Source organism: Oryzias latipes, chromosome 8, assembly GCF_053564925.1.
Source record: "Oryzias latipes strain Hd-rR chromosome 8, Olatipes_Hd-rR_3.1".
Lineage (NCBI taxonomy): Eukaryota > Metazoa > Chordata > Actinopteri > Beloniformes > Adrianichthyidae > Oryzias > Oryzias latipes.
The window spans coordinates 13,293,870-13,313,965 of record NC_136244.1 but is presented as its reverse complement, the minus strand read 5'-3'; the positions used below and the strand labels follow the sequence as shown (position 1 = coordinate 13,313,965).

Genomic DNA, 20,096 nt, shown 5'->3' with positions numbered 1-20,096 from the left:
CCATGTCTGTGCCCACAGGACAATCTGTTTTTTTCTCTCTTTCATTTTAGTCGACCATATATTTTGCTTCTATCCAGCCATCTTATTTTTGGTTTGTTTGTGTCCTATTGCATTTGCTGACACCGCATCTCTCGTTTCTTCTCGCTATCTCATTTGATATTGAATGGAAATTGCCACAGGGGTGATTGATGGGCAGACTTTGGAGAAGAGAGGCGGTCTGAAAGAAGACAGGAAAGAGTGCAAGAATGCAGGAGTGAAAAAAAAACAGGGAAGAGAATGAAGAAGGGTGTTGGGAAAGAACACCTGGGAGTATAACGTGAAGATAGCAATGAAGGTAAAGATATATCATTAAGACACAGCCAAGAGCTTTACTGAAGAGGAGAGACTTTTGAAGAGAAAGTGACCATAAAGACTGTATGGGGCAATGGCAGACAAGGTTAATATAAGGCCAGTAATAGTGTGTGTGCATGTGCGTCATTTGGCTCCACTGCTGTACTCTGAGTGCCTCACTTCACTTTTCTTGGCCAGACACATTGGTCTGCAGGCTACAGTCCTTATTTCAATTTGAAAATGCACACGCACACCAACACCTCAAAAATAACACTGAGCAAGGATTTGCAGAAACAGTCAAATAGAAACAACAAATAAAACCTAAAGACCGTAACGGGGTAGGGCAAAATGTTGTAACCTCTGCTTCGTCCATTGCTTTTAAAGCTGGAACTGCTATTTTTAGCCTTTTAGAAAGAAGAAATTCATTATTGAAAGTGTATGGCAAAGTATGAGTCACCAGTTTTTTTCTAAACTATATGAGTCTATGCTATAATAAAGCCAGTCTGTTGCAAACATTGGACAGTTTATGCAGTCTAAAGGTTTGGATCACATTGATAGTTCAAAATCTATGTTTATCAGTTTTTAAAATCAGAGTTTGAACCATTTGTTGGTTTAGCTTAGAACAGAGAATCCACCTATGCATCTCTGCAGACAGAAAGAGTGCCCCGTTGTCTTCTGGCTGTCACAGGAAATGCAGAAACACGAGGTAAAAACAGCTTTACATTTATTTTTTTTTTGGGGGGGGGGGGGGGGGGGGCAAGTAAAAGCCATTCAGTGATTAAGTACATATTTTAGACAAGATTCCTGTTCCTTTAATGAAAAAAAAGACCAGTCCTTTTTTGCATTACATATCTCCTCTTTATACGAACAAATTTACACACATTTAGTGCTGGAGCATTGAGGCTGATCAATGTCGTAGTCACAGCTGCCCCTACAGGTGGATTTGAGCTGGAAATGAGCAAATCTACGGGGCACTTAGGTCGTCAGCACAGAATTTAAGATCATAGCTTGCTTGTTGAGCCCGTAGAGCTAAAATGTTTATGCACATTTCTTTGCTACGGGCATGCAGGCAGGCGTCAGGTCAAAGTAAATACTTATACAGCACGTGAGGGTAGGTAAAATAGGTGAGATGCAGGCAAGTGCTATGGTGGTCACAGGGTAAGTGGTGAGCAAAGGAATGCATGTGTCACACTCACAGAGACGAATGGATTATTGTGGTCTGTTTGTGAAATTTTCACAAATGTATCAAAAATGACCCACATTAAAACCACGCAAAGAACACGTAAATTTACTTAGAATTTGAACCGTGCGTGACTATTGCACTGTTTATTTGGAATTTATTATATTAGTGACTCTGCATAAATAATGTAATTCTTATGTCATATGTGCTCCAATAAAAAAGTTATCCGTCGGTGGTACATGTGTAAACACACATAGACATATGTGGAACGGTCCTTGAAAGCCAAACATTTGCGTCTGCAAGTTATTAAAATGTAGTAATTGTGTATTTGTGAATTACGCATAAATTGCGTAATACTCAACCGACCAAAAGCTTTGAACAGCACAAAACCTAGTACATGTAAAGACCCATTGGACGAAACCCTTGACCTACAGTACACACCAAAATTTGGACACACCTTCCCATTCATTTGAATGAGAATCAGAATGAGAAAGTGTGTCGAAGCGTTTCGTCTACTGTACATATGCATACACTGAAGACGGACGAATGCAAGAAACACTTATGAGTTATAAGTTATATACATGACGCATGTATCATGCAGTACCAAAATTTCATACGTGGAAAATGTGCAAAATGTACGTACTGTGTGACACGGGCTTAATTGACTGAAGAATTGTCTGAAGCTTTAGGGTACCGTACGACCATGTTTCCCATACATCATAAGTGCCTGCAACTTACATCATCCTATCTAAAACTTTACAATAAACTTACCACAGGCATGACAATACCACATTCCATTTTCATGACATCCCTTAAATTGGCCGCACAAGCCTCCACTAAATACCTGCAGCACCTGTATGGATCAACCCTGCGTATGGGTGCATATTGATGGTCAAATATTGAGACTGGCTTCTTGTGATTGCCTTGACTGGGCAGTAAACGTTTCTAACGATTGACCTAATATGATGATTCACCCATCAGTTTTTCTACATATTTAGGAATTTCTAAGTGGAAAAACCATACAGGGGAATGATATGACAAAAATCACACAACTTTTGTGTAACTATGGTAGCAGGGGTTGGGTGAAGGTTGCGATGGAAAACAATGTTTCCATGAATAATTTTTGGAAATAAAAATGTAGTTAATTCTGAAACCTGTTCCATTTCCTGCAAGAGAGTTTTTGTATATCCCTCAATTAAAAACTTTATTTTTCTAGAATTATGATGATCCACAGTAGTAACCCTACAGACAAGTATTGAATTGGAATAAACACAATTGAGGATGTTTTTGCCCAAATACCAGTTTGTGTGGGACAAATACTAGGGGCATAACAGTTGTTTTTTGGGGTTTTTGTTTTTTTCTGTTTTTTAAGGGCTCCTTAATGCCAGTTGAGCGGCTGTGGACGGCCGTGGTGCAGCGGTAGGGCCAATGACCCATGATCGTAAGATTGCAGGTTCGATTACCGCCTTGCGCGCCCATGTGTCGAAGTGTCCTTGGGCAAGACACTGAACCCCACCTTGCCTCTGGTGGGAGGTTGGCGCCAGTGTTCGGCAGCATCAGTGTGTGAATGTGTGTGTGCATGGGTGAATCGGTCTGTGACTAAAAAGCGCTTTGGGCATTTGAAAGAGGGTGAAAAGCGCTATATAAGTATATGCCATTTACCATTTAATGTTGACTTTGTTGTGAAAAAAACTGTGTTTTTCCTTAACTGATCCTTCTCACTCCATTTGAGTGGATGATCCTAGCCACCATCATTGCAAACTGCATCGTCCTCGCTCTGGAACAACATTTGCCTGATGGAGACAAGACGCCACTGTCTGAACGCCTGGTGAGTCACACTGATGCATGTGTAAAGTGTGTGCACAATCCTGTACGTGAGCATGTTTAAATTCAGATTACTGGAGTCCATTGATGATAAAGAGTTCTCCAGGTCTGCTTGATGTAAATGAGTGAACAACAGAATGCTGTTTAAAATTTTTGTATTCTCTGTAAAATCATCTCTGATATTGTTGCAGGTAATGTGCGTCAGGCTACCTTCCTGTTGACCCAGACCCAAACTAAGCATCAACTGAAAGACTGAAATACTGTCATGTCAGCAGATGCTTTTAATCTCTTATTTTCAAGATAAAACTTTTTCCTCTGCGAGTTCTCCTAGAAAGACTGTCATCTGTTTGGATCATTTCAGTGATTCTTGTTTACTTTTGAACCCCAAATTCTCGGTGTGCTCCAAAAGCTCCAAACAGAATGGTGCTAGTTAACACATATTCCGATCAAACCCCTGTCCCAGTACCTTTTAGAACTCAGATAGTACAACTTATCCATATCCTATGTATTGGTAACATGATGTCCATGTAAATGTGGATACCAATGAAAGATCTGTTTTGCACACCTGCTGACGATCAGCTCTTTTGGTGTGTTCAATTAGCAGCACCTGGCTGCCATTTACACACTTAATATCAATACATCGCCTATGCAGCCCACTTGTTTTTCAACTGTCTGCATTTTGTAGTTTTACATCAAATAATCAGAAGTTGTGCCAATATTTTCCAAATGACGAATGATCTTTTTAGATTAGTCATTTTACTTTTGTTTGTTTTCTCTGCAGTAATTCACATGTCTATATTGGCCGGTTAAATACTTCCTTTCTTTTTTTCTTTCGTGTTCTCCCCTAGGACGATACAGAGCCGTACTTCATTGGGATCTTTTGTTTCGAGTCGGGGATAAAGATTCTGGCGCTTGGGTTTGCCTTCCATAAGAACTCCTACCTGAGAAATGGCTGGAATGTCATGGATTTTGTAGTTGTGCTCACAGGGTAAGTGGCGAGCAAAAGAATGCCTGTGGCACACTCACACACAAAAAAGAAAAAAATGCACTCTACACCTGCATGGGTCACAATACAACATAGACTTTCCCTTTAGATTTGCTTCTCATGGAATCACAAAGCCATTTGTGGTGTGTGTATGTCTGTGTGTTGTCAGTGTGTTGGTGTCCTTTCCCTCTACCCCCCCTCACCCTAATGAATGGGCCCCATTCTAGGCAAGGCAGTGATCAGATCACAGAGTGGAGCTGCAGGCAGCCGGCAGCCTGGGTAGCTAACAAATGTCACTTCAGTATAGAGAGAGGCACGAGGGGAAGGGTGAGGGGCACAGATGGAGAGAACATGGAAGAGGAGGCAAGATCAGGGCTCCTAAGAATAAAGTGCACATGTTGCCGGCCGAGAGGAGAAAAGGGCCAAAAAGCAGAGAAAAAAGCAGGAAAATTACATACAAATAAATGGGTAAATAAAATCAAAAGAAAACTTGTTTTGATGCACATTTTCTAAAATTTCTCCTCACATTTGATTCATTAGACTATCATTTTGAAATTTGAGTGTGACAATTGGTTGTATACAAGAACAGAATTGAAAGAGTGTGACGTCACCCTTAGAGAATGGCTAACCGCATTCCACACCATAGGGTGCACCGGATTATAAGGGGCACCGTCAATGAAAGGTCCTTTTCAAACTTACCCTTATGTTATGTATATGGCACATTAAGTTAGACAAAACAGTCTGAGATAAGTCAGTCATTCAGACTTTATTAATCGTGTTCACAGTAAGTCTAGAATTTGTTTGTGATGCACGTTAGCCACATTAGCAGAGTTAGCCATGTTAGGTTATTCACCACACCTTTAACTCCAAACCTTGTTGGAAACATGTAAATAAACTGACTGACAACGCTGAAACAATCGTTACTGTGACTATGTTAACTTCCAACCTTAACATGCAAACAGACAATGTCCAACATAGACACACCTTATTCATAATAACACCCACCGTTGTTTGCAAATCGTTAAAAATAACTGTCTGACATTTTGCACAACAGTAAGCACAACCAGAACAAATCCATATATAAGGTGCTCCTGATTATAAAGCCCACTGTTGATTTTTTAATAAAAATTATTTTTCTAAGTGCGCCTTATGGTGCGGAAAGTACAAATACTTCCGGGTCCAACCAAAACAAGTCAATTCAGTTGCTATTATTTTTGCGATACGGACGCCGCCATGTTAGAGAAAGACAACTTCAGTGAGCAGTTAATAGTAAAAGTAGATCTGAGCCAACTCTCACCAATCAGGAGTGAGCTAGCTGGAAGTTGACACCCCTATCACTTGAAAGTGGGCTCCTGAGAATCTGTCAATCAAGCGTTTCGAACATTTGATGCAGGGCCCAATAGGCACCAAATGCCTATCGAGGTCTCTGCTTGGCTAGTTCATAACTTGAATAACTTGCAGTAAAGAAAGAATTTCATGAAAAAAAAGTTGGATCAACAAGAAAGGCAGCATAGCAAAAATGGTTAATCTGAAATATAATGACTAAGTAAAAGCTGTTTATTTCTCAATAGAAGTCTATATGATTTTAGCTTCTTGGAGCTGGTATGCACTTCCTGTTTGGAACGTCAAGTGGGAGGGGTCACTCAAGTCAAGTTCTCTCATATAATCAATGGTGACAACACTGACTCCAGTACAACTGTGCGATGTCTTAAAACTGTTCTGCTTCTTTGCTGACACAGCATTGTGTCTGTCTTCTGTTGGGATTTTTTTTCTCCTTCTCTTTTGCTCCCAGCCTCACAACGACAATTACACAAACACACACACAGACTGATTAGTCAGTCTGGCAGTATGGCCTAATGCTTTAATAAGAGCAATCATGATGCCATTCTGTCACAGCAGAGTGACTGTAAAGAGGGAAGAAAGGTGAGAAGACAAGTGTCAACGTGGCAACATGGAGTGATCATGGAGGAGGTAAAATCCAGGATTACAGAAGTCTTCTTAAAACACTCTGTGAACACTTAATTCATCAGAATGTTTTAAGATATTACTATTTATCAACCCTCCGTCCACCTTTAAATATGCCAAATTCTACTATTGGACCTACGAGACCATCAATAATTGAACACAAAAAGAAAATGTAAAATATCTTGGAGATAAACGAGCAACAGATGCAGAAGAAAATCAAGAAAAGATTGTCACAATGTAGTGCGAGAGGTGACTAATTACTCTGGGCACCCATAGACAAACAGTGAAAAAGGACAATCTGTTCAAACGGATGCATCTTGAGGTGTTATTAGCCAGTGCCGCTGCGAAGAAAGAACATTGCCCGATGAATTAAATGTCTGAAAATGAGAAAAGACAAATGCATCATTACAGAGATGAAACTTCGAAACCGCAGAGAAAAGAAGGTCATTTTGCAGGAATATTAACAAAGGGGTTATGTGGTCAGTCTGAGCATAACAAAGGTCCAAAATCTTATAAAAGGTACATACTTTTGTCACAAGATGCCTGCGTTTATTTGTTTTTCATTTCAAGCTGTTAAAATTTTTCAATTTTGTTTTGGATTAATGTAACGTGGGAGTTTAGGCTTTTCTAGGTTGTTTAATACTCTCAGTATTAAACAACCTAGAAGGCAAATCAAATACAGTCCAGCTTGACAGGAATTGATCCGACCTGTGGTCTATCAAGCGGCCAAGTGTCAGTCAGTGTCAGACGCTTCACAGGAGTGTCAACACACACGTTTCTTTTTAAAGCAGAGCTCTGTTGGACTGAACTGTCACACATAATATTCGCTTACACTAACAGCGTTGCAGGTCAATGGGAGCTGCTCAGCGGAGGACAAACAGACCTAGTCATCCTGGTCAGTAAAAATTTGTATTTACTGTAATCAACTCAAGTAAATCTGACACGTATTTTGATGACAAAAACATTAGTGACTGTCAAGAGGTATTTTAAGATAACCTCAGTTACTGTAGCAACAACCTACAGACAAAATAAAAATAAACAAATTAAGTCAAAAAGTTATACTATAACTTTGTTTAAAAACGTATTTTCCAAAAGTGATTAATTTTTGATTTTGTTGTTTTTTTTGCACATTTTTTCTGATAAAATATGTTCAAATAATTGAATCAATTTTAAACCCAACATAAAGAACATGTACTGTACTATCTTTAAAGTCCCACTCCGAACATCTTTTGATCAATTGTGAAAAGCATTTCCAGTGGTTTTTTAGATATGATTATGATTATTATGATTATAAAAAAAAAGATGTATGTCCTTCATCGTTAGAAAAATGTTTTAAGCTCTTGTTAAAAGTACAAAAAACTAAATGTTTAGCGTCTATTCATAAATTCACACCTTTCAAATTTCTCTGAATGGAGGTTATGTCTTTAGAAGTTCATTTCTTTGAAGATGAAAAAGTACTTGGCCTTTCTTCTTACCTTTGGTGGAAAGCTTTGATTGACCAGAGTGCTCGCACACACGTGTGTACGGATGCAGAAACATTTCCACTTCAAACATCCTTTCCATTTCCAGACATACAAAAAAACACACAAATGGCACTAACATGTCTGAATAGAATGGGAGATTTTTGGAATGAATAGTACGAGTAATTTTTTTTTTTGGGAGTCTTGGTTTGGCTGTACTAGAGTTTTTGTTTTTGTTTTTTTGACCTACTTGTGAATTGCCACAGTGGTTTTCCACTGGACATGAACTGGCTGTTATTATACCCAATATTGATTACGTGTCTCAGTTTATACCTCTTAGTACTAGGCCATTAATTTTCTTGTGATATAAAATTATACAAAACAGCTACAGAAGTTGTATAAAAAAATTCTTTGCAAAATTGAATTCTATTATACCTTGTTTATTACCTAAAGAGGTTTATAGAAAAATATTGGTGGTTTCTATTTGCCTCCCAGATGCGTAATTGTAAAGAGCCAGCTGCAATTGGAATTAAAAAAGGTTTACATTGTAGGTCAGGTGGATAATCACTGGACTGACAAATCAGTGCCTACGATCACTCAATGTAACAGTTGTAAAAGCAGCGATTTGCCGTTGTTTGCCACAGCTTTAAACTGTCAGGGGAACATGTGGAAAACAGTTTGTGCTGTCAGGTAACTGTGTCACCCACTGCACCATGGTCCTACCCTTAAGGAGTGTGTCTCCCAGTTTAAAATGTGTATTGAGGTTGGTGTAAAATATTATTGAAACTCCCTACAGCTTTACCACTAATAAGTAATTACAGTTTAGACCAATTTAGAGTTACTACCTTCGTTATGTAATGGACTGCTGTTATTTTCTTTACTTTGTTGAAGTTGAATCAGATTGGAAGACAAGGAAACGAATAAAATTATAAGGTTTGAGATACATTTACGATGTTTACAGAAGAGGGGGGGGTAGGATATTTAATAAGATTAAAAGTTAGTTTGCTGATCTCATATCGGTTTTGCATGTATTTTTATTGTAAGAGGTACAGCAGACAGCATATCCATCCTGATGGGAGCAAGTTTTCTTTTGAATGGTTTGTCCACATGACCTAATTTCCTGTGTGCTCGTTCATAAATCGTTTTCACTCAATAATTTGTCCATTTTCTGTCTTGTTGCGTGCAGTCGTGCGCTCACCTGTAAATGTGGCAAAGCATTTACATTAAATAGAGAAGCAGATGAAGAAAAAAAAAAGCAATCAATCTGGCACATCCCTTGGCCCTGTTGCCAAGGAGATGCAGAGATTCTATCAATGAGCCAAGGTCCCTGTTGCCATGGGAACACTTATGAATGAGAAAGGGGCCAGTAACCGTGGAGACGGTGTGTATGAGGAACTGCCTCATCAGTCTGACAATGCTCATGACGGTCGATGCTGTTTGGGAACAGGATTCTGGATCATCATTACCATCGTCATCACTGTTGTCGCCATCATCATCATCAAAATTGAAATATTCAAAATCCAAAATCCTGTGTTTTATGTATTCACGGCCATACATCCTTCATAGTTTACCCTAAGTGTTGTCTTTCATAACAAGAAATTCTGTAACGAGCTATACCCTGTTTCTCACAGTCTGCATTAGTTCTGGGAATATTGTTTTGTTTAAAATGTTCTTTTCATTGCATCATTTTACCATTCAGTTTTCTACGATTTGCACATATCTCTTCCTTCTTTATCAATATGTGTATAGTTGTCTGCATTGGGTAACATTTTTTAATTTTCTAGTAGTCTGTGATAACAAATGAATTTTAGGCTATGTAGAAAATGATCATTATTATCTGAATCAGTGCTACTCTCTATCGGTGTACACCGGCCGAGGCAGCAAGTAATTTGAACCCAACCAGTCAATGTCAGACTTTTCGTTTCTCTCCTGCAATGACTTGAGCTCAGCTGTTCCCAACATTTCTCAGCTACACATCAGTTTAGTGTGAAACTATGGCGTTTCATCGCTGCCATCAATTGAACGAGCGTAAAGATAACTGAGCGAGTGCATTCAGAAACAGAGTGAGCGAACTTTACAACTGCGCAATGGCAATGCTAACCAAGCGACCATGCATTTTACAACTGCACGATTGCAGTCCTGACTGAGCGGTGTTCCTGCTCGCTAGACTGGGACACTGGTTTATGTTACCATGAATGATATCTAAAAGAAGTTAAATTTCCAAAACAACCACATTTTAAGTTCAATAAAGGCCTGTTCACACCGGGACAAATTTTGCACGCGATATTCGCCGACGTTTAACGCCTCGTGACTAAACAAAGTCACCAATGTGAGTTTGCACACCGACGCTAAAACCGCCACGCGTAAAAGTGTCATTTTTTTAAAAACGCCTCGGGTTCGTTTTTTTGGTTTGACTCACCGTGTCAAAAACTATACGACCAATGAGAATGGTGCTTTTGCACACGTGTCTGGAGCTTCTGAAGTTACAGTAAAACACAACTTGGGGGGCTCAAACTGTCTTGCTGAGCACACATACGTAACGGCGAAGAAGCTATACGCCAGGTAGCGTCTACACTGCTGACGAAGACGAAGAAGGCGAACTCACTGACGGACATTCTAAAGTATCCCCAAAAACGCTCCTGATACATTTTCAGCTCTTGTACCAGTCGATAAAACTCCCCATGTTCTTCTCCTCTCGTAACTATGGCATGTACCCAAAGTCAGCGTCTTTTCCGGCGTCTTTCATCATTCAACAGAACAATAATTTCTTCATCGCTGGAGCTGGAGCTAGAGCTACTGGTGCTGGAAATATTCATGTTTTCTTTGTATGATTCTGACAATCCCGTAAATTCTTGCTCTCTTCTTCTGAGTGAAAAGCGAGTTTAAGAAGCGTAAAGTTGTGCAGCGCCACCTTGTGTACAGGGGTATTTCTCTTTTACATTAAGCGCCATCTAATGTCAGGGAATGAATTTGCATGTTCACTTGGCTCATCGTCAGTGAAAATCACTTGGGTGTGAACACAAAAAACGTGTTGAAAAACGCTGGCGAATAACGTGCGCTGATATTCGTCCCGGTGTGTACGGCCCTTTAGGCTTTCACACAGCGGTCCCTCCAACATGAACACTAGATACTCGGCAGGTGGTGGAAAAAACTTCATTTTCTGACATCACACTACACTCTGGGAAGGCAGTTGAAAACCATTTAGAAAACACATAACCTAAAGGACTCTTTACTAATAGGGGGTGTTATGAAAGCCCTGCTTGTTCTGTCAGTAGATTTCAGCTCTTCTACAGTGTTGGGTCTGATGTATTTCACCCTTCTGTTCACAATATTCCATAGATTCTTGATGGGACTTTGGTCAAATTCAGGAATGGTGTCCAAACCAGGATTTGGTACTTCTGATAACACAGACTGTCAAATTCAGCTGGTAATAGTTACATAAGGATAACCATAACCATGAGGGGCGACCATGGTGCAGAGAGGGGTTGACCTCTGATATGAACTGTAGGTTTGGTTCCCACCTTGTCTGTCCATGTGTCAAAGGGTCCTTGGGCAAGACACAGAACGTCACATTGCTCCTGATGACCAGATGTTAGCCATCAGTGTGTGAATGTGTGTGTGCATGGGTGAATTGGAATGTGAAGCACGTTGGGCTTTCAAGAAAGTTTGCAAAGTACTGTGTAAGTACACTCCATTACCATAAAGATGGCCAGGTGAAGGGAGTATGAAATTCTTTCAAACTTCCCTTTATTTGGCTGCTCCATAAAACACAGTAAACCAAATATAGATTCTTAAACAAAAGCTAACTTTTTTTACCCGTGTGCATTCCTCATCCAGGATGGCTGTCACCATCTTCTGGACCTGTAGGTCTGCAGCTTTCCCAAAGACAGGTTAAACAAAGATGTCTCCTTTAACCAATGTCACAAGTGTCTTCAAACCTAGAGGGACAACAGACACTGTGCTATTCGGTGACACTTTGTGTTCCACACTGTACATGGATCAGGAGATTATAAGGGAAGTCATAGACATTCTTTTTTAGGTCATTTTGAATTCTAAATAATGACAAAGTCTAATTTAATAGCCCCAACTCAATGTTGCTTTATTCCCTTTAGCTAATTTGTAGTATTTGAAGTGAAGCCGGTGGAGCTGTAATTTAGGCTCGGCTGTGTCACTGAGCATTTTCAAAGAACTGCAGAGTAGAAATGTGTCCGAAAGTCGACAGGAAGGAGGGAAAAGCAGGAAGTTGGATGATTCACTGTGAGTCAGCCGGTAGGACGGGCTGGGAGTCTGGCACCAGGTGGAAACATCTTAACCTTCTCAATCTGTTTTACTGTGTTTTTGTCTAGATCGCGCTGATTAAGGCCATGTAGCTCAGGAAATGTGTGAACTGCAGCCAGATTACAAGAGGAAAAATTTTCTAACGTACCCAATAAAATAGGCGAGTCAGCATTTGTGATTCACACCATCTGCCAGCACCGCCTCTCTTTGCTGTTTCAGTTTCTCTCTTCTTTCTCCCGTTTGTCCATTCCTCTGCGTTTCTCCATCTATCTCCGTTCTCCTTTAGCAGTCCCTCCCTCATTCTGATACAGAGCACCATCCCTTCTGCGCGCCCCTCCCACATCCTGATACACTTCTCTGTCTTACTTCACTTGTCAGCCGTATTGATCAGCGCAGCTCGTACAGGATTTACATACAGTGCTCACCCACCCACTTGTAATGGCCTGGCATGGGGTTGTGTGTGAGAGACAGCGAGAAGCTGAGAGGTTGACTGACAGTGACAAGCCCGGCTCCTTAAATATCGATTCACTGTGCATATTTCTGTGCGTTTGTCTTTTTCCTTGCAGGATTCTGTCCACTGTGGGTTCAGATTTCGACTTGCGAACCCTCCGAGCTGTGAGAGTTTTGAGGCCTCTCAAGCTGGTGTCTGGCATTCCAAGTAAGTCGCAAGCAACCATTTAAGCATCAAAATTATAGAACAAAATATCCATTCTTACTTTTGCCGTCTTAAAAAAAATCTAGGTTTTCTTAACCATAAGAAGTTTAGCAGATAAAATTGTTTCAAATAGAAAAGAGGAAAATTGGATGTTTAGTGGAACTTTGATGCTTTAATGTTTTGTGTAACAAAACCAACTCTTGTGAGCAAACCTTGTTCATTTTTAAATGTCATGGTGGTCCCAATGCTACTGCAGTATTATTAATAGCATGTTCTCCACTACAGGCCTAACAGACCAGCACCTCCTCGTCAAAATACTTTTTTTTTTGGGGGGGGGGGGGGGGGGTTAATCCCAACAGTGTTTCAGCAAACGATGTGGTGGATTACAAATTAAAAAAATTTTATACGTCTTTAATACAAGAAAACTATGACCAATTGTTTATAATTTATACGGTCTTAACCTAATTTAAATTCTAGCTATCCTAAGCCATTTGAATTTTTACCTTGTTTTACTGTTTTCCCTTCATTTTTTCTTTTTTTTTAGTGCCTAAGGGTAGTAACCTTTGTCTTTTTCTATCTAGAGCTTTAACGTTAACAGAAAAAAATTTGCTTTGTGAAAGTTTTATGCTAAGACTTCCTACACCATTTGTTTGGTTGTGAAAAAGAAAAATTGATAAAAGCCTTTAGATTGGCTTCTCAGGTTCAGGTTCCTTGTTATGTGGAGCTACATAGGAAGTCCTAAATAGGATTTGTGAGGCATGCTGTGTGGGAAGATTTTAGCAATAATTGCAAAACGTGATAACAACAACAAAACAAGGCAGTTACAGATGCAAAAGAATTTAGGAAACTCTACAGAATCTGTCCTTTATAGTCTCACAGCAGACTGGAATTGTCTTAAATGTAATTTATATTTTGCTATTCAAATTTTAGTACTAATTTCCACAATTTTTTGCATCAGGTGTTATCCTCTGTTTCATTTGTCTACACGTTTATTGAAATTGAAATGACGTATAGGACTATTTAAATTCAAAGAAAATAAACCCCATACATTTGTGTTTTCTGTCCAGGCTTACAGGTTGTGCTGAAATCCATTATGAAAGCCATGATTCCTCTGCTGCAAATTGGCCTGCTCCTTTTCTTTGCCATCCTCATGTTTGCCATCATCGGGTTGGAGTTCTACATTGGCAAATTCCACTCAACCTGCTTTGACAATCATACAGGTAAAAAAAAATGCATGTAAATGTGTTTCTTAATCAGTATTTAGTGGTAATACTTCACCAGAGAGAGAAAAAGTAACTTTTTTTTAGTTTGAGGGACAGTTTATGTGACTGAAACAATTAAAAGAGAAATTCTTTGAGGTTTTAATACAATAATAGCATATCTGGTTTTAAATATTTTATGTTTTTTGAAAAATGTTCTTTGATTCCTGTAGCTTGTTTAGTCTGTTGCGCTTGTGAAGGATTTTGGTCCTTTGAATGATCAGAAGAGGTGTTTAAAAGCTTATTTTGGTCATGATTATGCATTGTTAATATATATTTATTTAATCCAACATAATATTTTGTTTTTTTCTGCAGTTTTTTTGTCCTAATAAACATTCCCCTTTCAACACATATTCAGATGAGATTCGGGAAGAGTTTCCATGTGGAACAGAACCTCCATCTCGGCTGTGTCCAGAGGGGACCACTTGCAAAAAATACTGGTTAGGACCAAACCACGGCATCACCCAGTTTGACAACATCCTGTTTGCTATTCTCACCGTCTTCCAGTGTATCACCATGGAGGGCTGGACTGAACTGCTCTACTATGTACGTATCTAGACCCTTGAACCAAGTTTAATTGCAAACCAGGCAGGAAATTAGAAAAATACTCCCAAAGTCATGAAACTAAAACAAGTTTGACAGTGATTTTCACAGCTTTTAGCTTCAGAATTAATACTGTTTCCTTTCAAATTGATTGAAAGGATTTATACGTCTGAACTTATTAACTTTAAATAGAAAATACTGCTATCAAATGGGCTCAAAGACACATCTGGAGACAGAGATGTCTCAAGACCAAAGCTGACTGGCTCCCCTCAGGTTCAACGGTTGCTATGCAGACCAGAGATAAGGGTCTTTGAGGACTGTTGTTGCCGTTTCTTTTCCCTTCTCTTCAAGTTTTGCTTCCCGTTGTTTTTTTGTTTGTTTTATTGTGATCTCTTTCTAACGATCCCTGCCTTCAATCCTGTCCCCCTTCCTTCATCTCTTTCCTTCTTGGGTCGCTTCTTCCTGATCCTGCTCTATATTTAAAAGGGGCTGTTCAGCCCAAGTTATTCTTGCAGCTGATGGGAAAAGAAGCAATAAAAGTTTAATGGTAGAAAAGGAAGAAAAAAAAAGGTCTGTAGTACACTGGGTGCACAGCAGCTTATATGCAGGAATGGGGAATGAAAAAAAGAGGGTGATAGAGAGCAGAACACTAAAGTTCAGACCAGAAGCAGGGTTTCTGGATACAAATAAGAATTTAGTAAATAATCAATGTTGAGTCAGATAAAAAGGTAATCGGAGGACAATTGGAAGGAAAGATGGTAAGATGAGGGATCGGAAGTAAAAGGTATGGGCTAAAAAGTTTACAAAATCCTTTCTTTTAACCTAAGCAAACCCCATAAATGCCTCCTTATCATCTATTAGTGAACAAATATTCTCGATTAAGCCATGTTTTTCATCATGTAATCTTTAAATGTATGTAAATGATGTATCTTAAGGGAGTTTAAGGCTAATTAAAACACATTAAATATGCATTTTACTGATGTTTATGTACATACTGTAAATGGCAAAAAGAAAACAAAATGCTTACAGCATATTTAAGCTTGTTTTTTTTTTTGCCTCAAGCAGCCTTGTGCAATTAAAACCACAACACACTGTCTCTCACCTTGTCTCGTTATTGATTTTCCAACACCAGCCAATCGCTACTGTATATTAAAACACATTAAACAGTAATGTTATCTATGAGTCTTTTTTTTTTAATTAATAGTTAAAACATCAAGTAAATTGTATTTCTAGCTTGTTGTATGTTGCTGTTGTGGTTTTTGCATGAGTAAAAAAAAAAGATCACACTTTTTGATGTTTGTTTCAGAGCAATGACGCCTCAGGGAGTGCATGGAACTGGATGTACTTCATCCCCCTCATTATCATTGGCTCCTTCTTTATGCTTAACTTGGTGCTCGGTGTGTTGTCGGGGTAAGAGCCAGGTTTTTTGAAAGGTGTTCCCCAAACGTTTGAAAAAATTCTAATCAACTTTTTGAGCAACAATTTGCTTGTGTGACTGCAGGGAGTTTGCCAAAGAGCGAGAGCGTGTGGAGAACAGGAGTGAGTTCCTGAAGCTCAGAAGGCAGCAGCAGATCGAAAGGGAACTCAATGGTTACCTGGAGTGGATCTGCAAAGCTGGTTAGTGAGACTTTACTGCAAATGCGCTCATGGCGGAAAGAAAACTATGATTCTTTATTGTAAAGGTCATTGCTTCCACCGTCATGCATAGTTTTGGTAAACAGTTCTGATAACATGTCCTTCTTTTCAAATCTGCACTTACACTTTGCCTAACCGTTGAAGCCTTCTCATCAATTTGATCCTTTCTCTCCAATCACTGAAGATTTGCTTGTCTTGACATTTGCCATCAAGCTAAAAATGCCTTAAAGTCCCACTACAATCACCTTTTGATCTATTTTTAAGTGTTCCCAGTGGTCTTTTATTCAGGATTATGTTGTTTTTGAGCCAAAAAAAAAAAGCTATGCTAGGACATAGTTTCTGCAGAGTGGCTTTAGTTCATTAGAATTTTGCTTCTAAATTGTTGGAGGGATTGTTGGAATAGAGTAAGCCCATACATACTTCCCATCATCCATCTGTATACACGCTTTCCTGCTAGCGTACAACCCCTCACAACCCCCACCTAACATTACTGGTGCAACAAAATGGCGTGCGATGTTGGAGCTTTCCAGCCGTACGGTTTTAAGCCAGGTGCCAGCTCATATAAGGCAAATGAAGACGTACACAGATCTAGAGTCGTCTAGAGTGGATGCATCAAAATGGAGGAGGAGGGAGCTTGTGGCTTGCTGTAGTAACATCTAGGTCACACCTACAAGTATAAAGCATGATAAAACAATAATTAAACATATCGGGATAGAACTTTCAGACAGTAAAATGAGTTAGACTATTATTTTGAAGGGTCTGAAATTAACACACACCAGTTTTGAACATTTTCTCCTCTTTGGCGAGTAAAAGTTTGAAGGTTAGTCGCCACATGGCGAGTAAATGATTGCGTAGACTTGGTCATGTTATTAGCTCTCCTTTCTTTTTTTCCTCTCCTCCTCTGCTGTCTCCATGCGAGATAAACAAACGCACATGAGACACGCCCCTTCCCCGCAGTCACTTCACCTTCAAAAAACTATATGGTGATGTAAAAAAAATTCGATATCGCCTAGCCCTACCTATAAGCTTTTTCAACCATTTTTTCATTTGCTCCTGATTCACAATGATTTGAAAAAAGAAATACTCAGAAAAGCAATTTTAGGATTAATTTATTTAAGATATGTCCTCTAATATATTAATATATTGTAAAATACCTCAAGAACATGTTAAAAACACTCTTTTCAGCAGAGTGGGTCTTTAAGTCTTTCTCACACACTTGAGAGAGAAAAAACCTTTTGGGTAACCACAGTTATCTCCAGATGTCTTCTAAGGTTGCTGTTCCTGTGAAAGTTGTGAAGCATAAATGTGTAAACGCTAACATTTTGTTTGTGATTGTGTTTTGTAGAGGAAGTTATCTTGGCAGATGATGAAAATGAAAATGAATATGATGGTATGAGCTCACAAACTTGAAACACATTTTTTTCCCCTTAATAATTTTGATGAATGAACACTTTAAAAAGAGGAGATCAGTAGAAATATTGGGTTAACACGGTTCTGCTTTTACAGGTTCTCGAAGGAGAGCCACAAAGAACCACAAGAATAAAGCTGAGCTTTTGAACCCAGAGGAGGGAGAGGGGGAGCTGGGAGTGGGTAAGTGTCACACACACACCAAGAAAAACCTGAGGTACACAGAGATGTTATCTTATCTTGCATTTCAACATTATCTGACCCTCCTCTCCTCTTTCCTCTCCTCTTCGATTCTCATCTCTCTTCTTCTCCTCTGATGTGCTTCTGTAATATTTCTGTTTCCTTTTCCTTGAGCCGCTCATCTTTCTCCTGTCTTTAACCTGCCCTTGTTATCTCAGTCTTGTATCAAACTTCCATCTTGTTTCCTTTTTTTCAACTTGTCCAAAAATATTTCCCTTACTATACTCAATTCTGCCTGACATGTGTCTCATGCTCCGGTCACATTTACAACTGCCACTGCATTAATAGCCTGATTTGTTTGGAAATTGTTGGCATGATCATGAATGTAGACGGTGTCCGTCAGGCGTCAGTCAGGCGGGGATGACGTCAAGATTGGGTGGCCACAGGGCGTTGGGAGCAGGATCACCGGCCGGCAGCAACTCTGATTGGTTGATGTGTAAATTTCTCCGAACAGTGGCCGTCAAAATTAAGTTGGCTGAAACCAAGACTTTACCCAACAACTTCTTATTCGCCCTTGTTGTGCATGTTGCTCTTCATCTATGAGTAGTGCAGAAAGCACAGTGTTCTGTCCTCTTCGTATTCTTCTCAGTATCAACCACAATTCATCAAAACACAGATTTTGGATTTGCTGTGATGCTATCAACGCCATGATGACTTTTGTGCAGCATTAATGCAGCTTTCCCCATTTGGACCCACGGGGGCTGTGATCACCAGATTGACGGCTGGTCATCGCCAGGCCCCCAAATCCATATCAACGTAGAGTTCCTGCCATTCAAATTTTAACAATCGTACGGTGGCAGTGGGACGGCAGTGCGGGGGCAGGGGGGGTGGCTGGAGAGTTGGCAGTCTGAAATGGGCTTATTATCAGACAATTTTGGAGACCTTGGAGACCCTGCTATCATTAGTGCCTTCTTGCCACCTACCTGTTACTGGACTGCCACCTCTCGACCTCAAAATGTGCCTGGGGAGCCACTGACCAACGTCAAAAGAAATCATCTCGAAAAGTGTATTCATTCCCATAATTTCATTCAAATGGAATCTAACTGAACCTATTTAAGGACTCTTATGCAGGTATTTTAAGTTTGGTAAATGATTTGGTGAAACCCAGATTTCTATTCTTATTTCCTATTCTTATTTTTAAAAAATCCAGTTTGGTCTTTATAAGCTCGAACCGCAATTTATGTAAAAATAAATTCTACATGTCAAATAAACAGTGAGCCCTAAATCTATACTCAATGAAAGTTTATTTTTTGGAATGGAATTATGAAACTGAATACACTTTTCTATGATATTCCAATTTTTTCAGAAATGATCTGTAAGGGTCTGATTTACCAAGAGTTGATTGGGTGTAGTTACCTGTGTTGTACTGCTGGACTGATGGCTGATGATGGCTCTTAGGAGAGGTGACGGGTTTCGGGTGATAACAGGAGCTCTCAATACTTGATGCCCCGGAGAACAACAATCAAGACCTGCAGAGGTTAAAAAGAAAAGAGAAAACAAAAAACAAGAAAGCACTGTACAGAAGCCAACTGTGCAAAACCTTCACAAAAGCAACTTCCAAGTTCCAAAAAGTGGCGTTTAAAAAGGGGGTTGGAAATGGGAAGAAAGGGCAGAATAATAGATAGAAAGGCAGCTTTTGACCTCATCTAAAAACTCCAAGATTGCAGCTCAGGATAGGCCTCTATTGCCTTTCATGGTGAGCATGCTTCCTTCTCGAGGAAAATTGTGCCTAAAGTTGTATTTGTTGGCACTTGCCATTAAGATGTGCTAACAAAATAATCTGCTACACATTGGGAAAATTACATTACGTTTGGTAATTGTTAAATTAAATAAACAGAATTGAGGAACTACAGTCTTGCAAGAAGATTGCCTAAATCATATGCATTCATATTATTTATCTTGTAATAAAACGTTTTTTTTTGTGCATAACATTTTTTTTTTATGTTGTCGTAACTATTCCATTTTTGTGGCCTGTATTGATTACATGAGCTTAACCAATGTTCACCTCACAAACATTTTAATGGGATCCAATGTGGTTTTCAAAAATCGCAGGTTCCCCGTTTGCCCGGGCGAGTCTCAAGAGCTCCAAACTGGAGGGGTCAACATTCAAGCGGCGGGAGAGACGACTGCGCTTCTTAATCCGACATATTGTCAAGTCTCAGGCATTCTACTGGACCGTATTGTGTTTAGTGGGCCTGAATACGCTTTGTGTGGCTGCTGTGCACTATGACCAGCCCGAGCCACTATCAGACTTTCTGTGTGAGTAAAGATGGACACGGAGTGCACAAATAATTTCTTAAATTCGCAAAAGCTAAAGATGTACAGAGTATTGGAA

The 20,096-nt window shown here is 39.5% G+C and overlaps 1 protein-coding gene across 22 annotated transcripts in view; it reads left to right on the top strand.

Annotated features, from left to right (window-relative positions):
* The window catches only part of cacna1aa (calcium channel, voltage-dependent, P/Q type, alpha 1A subunit, a), a 92,880-nt gene that overhangs the window by 17,931 nt on the left and 54,853 nt on the right, over window positions 1-20,096 (top strand). For all 22 annotated transcript variants that reach the window (XM_023957643.2, XM_078951495.1, XM_078951489.1 and 19 more), the window contains exons 2-11: window positions 3,233-3,338; window positions 4,183-4,322; window positions 12,589-12,680; window positions 13,745-13,897; window positions 14,295-14,482; window positions 15,786-15,889; window positions 15,981-16,096; window positions 17,460-17,504; window positions 17,621-17,704; window positions 19,814-20,020. In XM_023957643.2, the coding sequence (XP_023813411.1) occupies window positions 3,233-3,338; window positions 4,183-4,322; window positions 12,589-12,680; window positions 13,745-13,897; window positions 14,295-14,482; window positions 15,786-15,889; window positions 15,981-16,096; window positions 17,460-17,504; window positions 17,621-17,704; window positions 19,814-20,020 (1,235 nt within the window). The remainder of the gene's footprint in view (window positions 1-3,232; window positions 3,339-4,182; window positions 4,323-12,588; window positions 12,681-13,744; window positions 13,898-14,294; window positions 14,483-15,785; window positions 15,890-15,980; window positions 16,097-17,459; window positions 17,505-17,620; window positions 17,705-19,813; window positions 20,021-20,096) is intronic.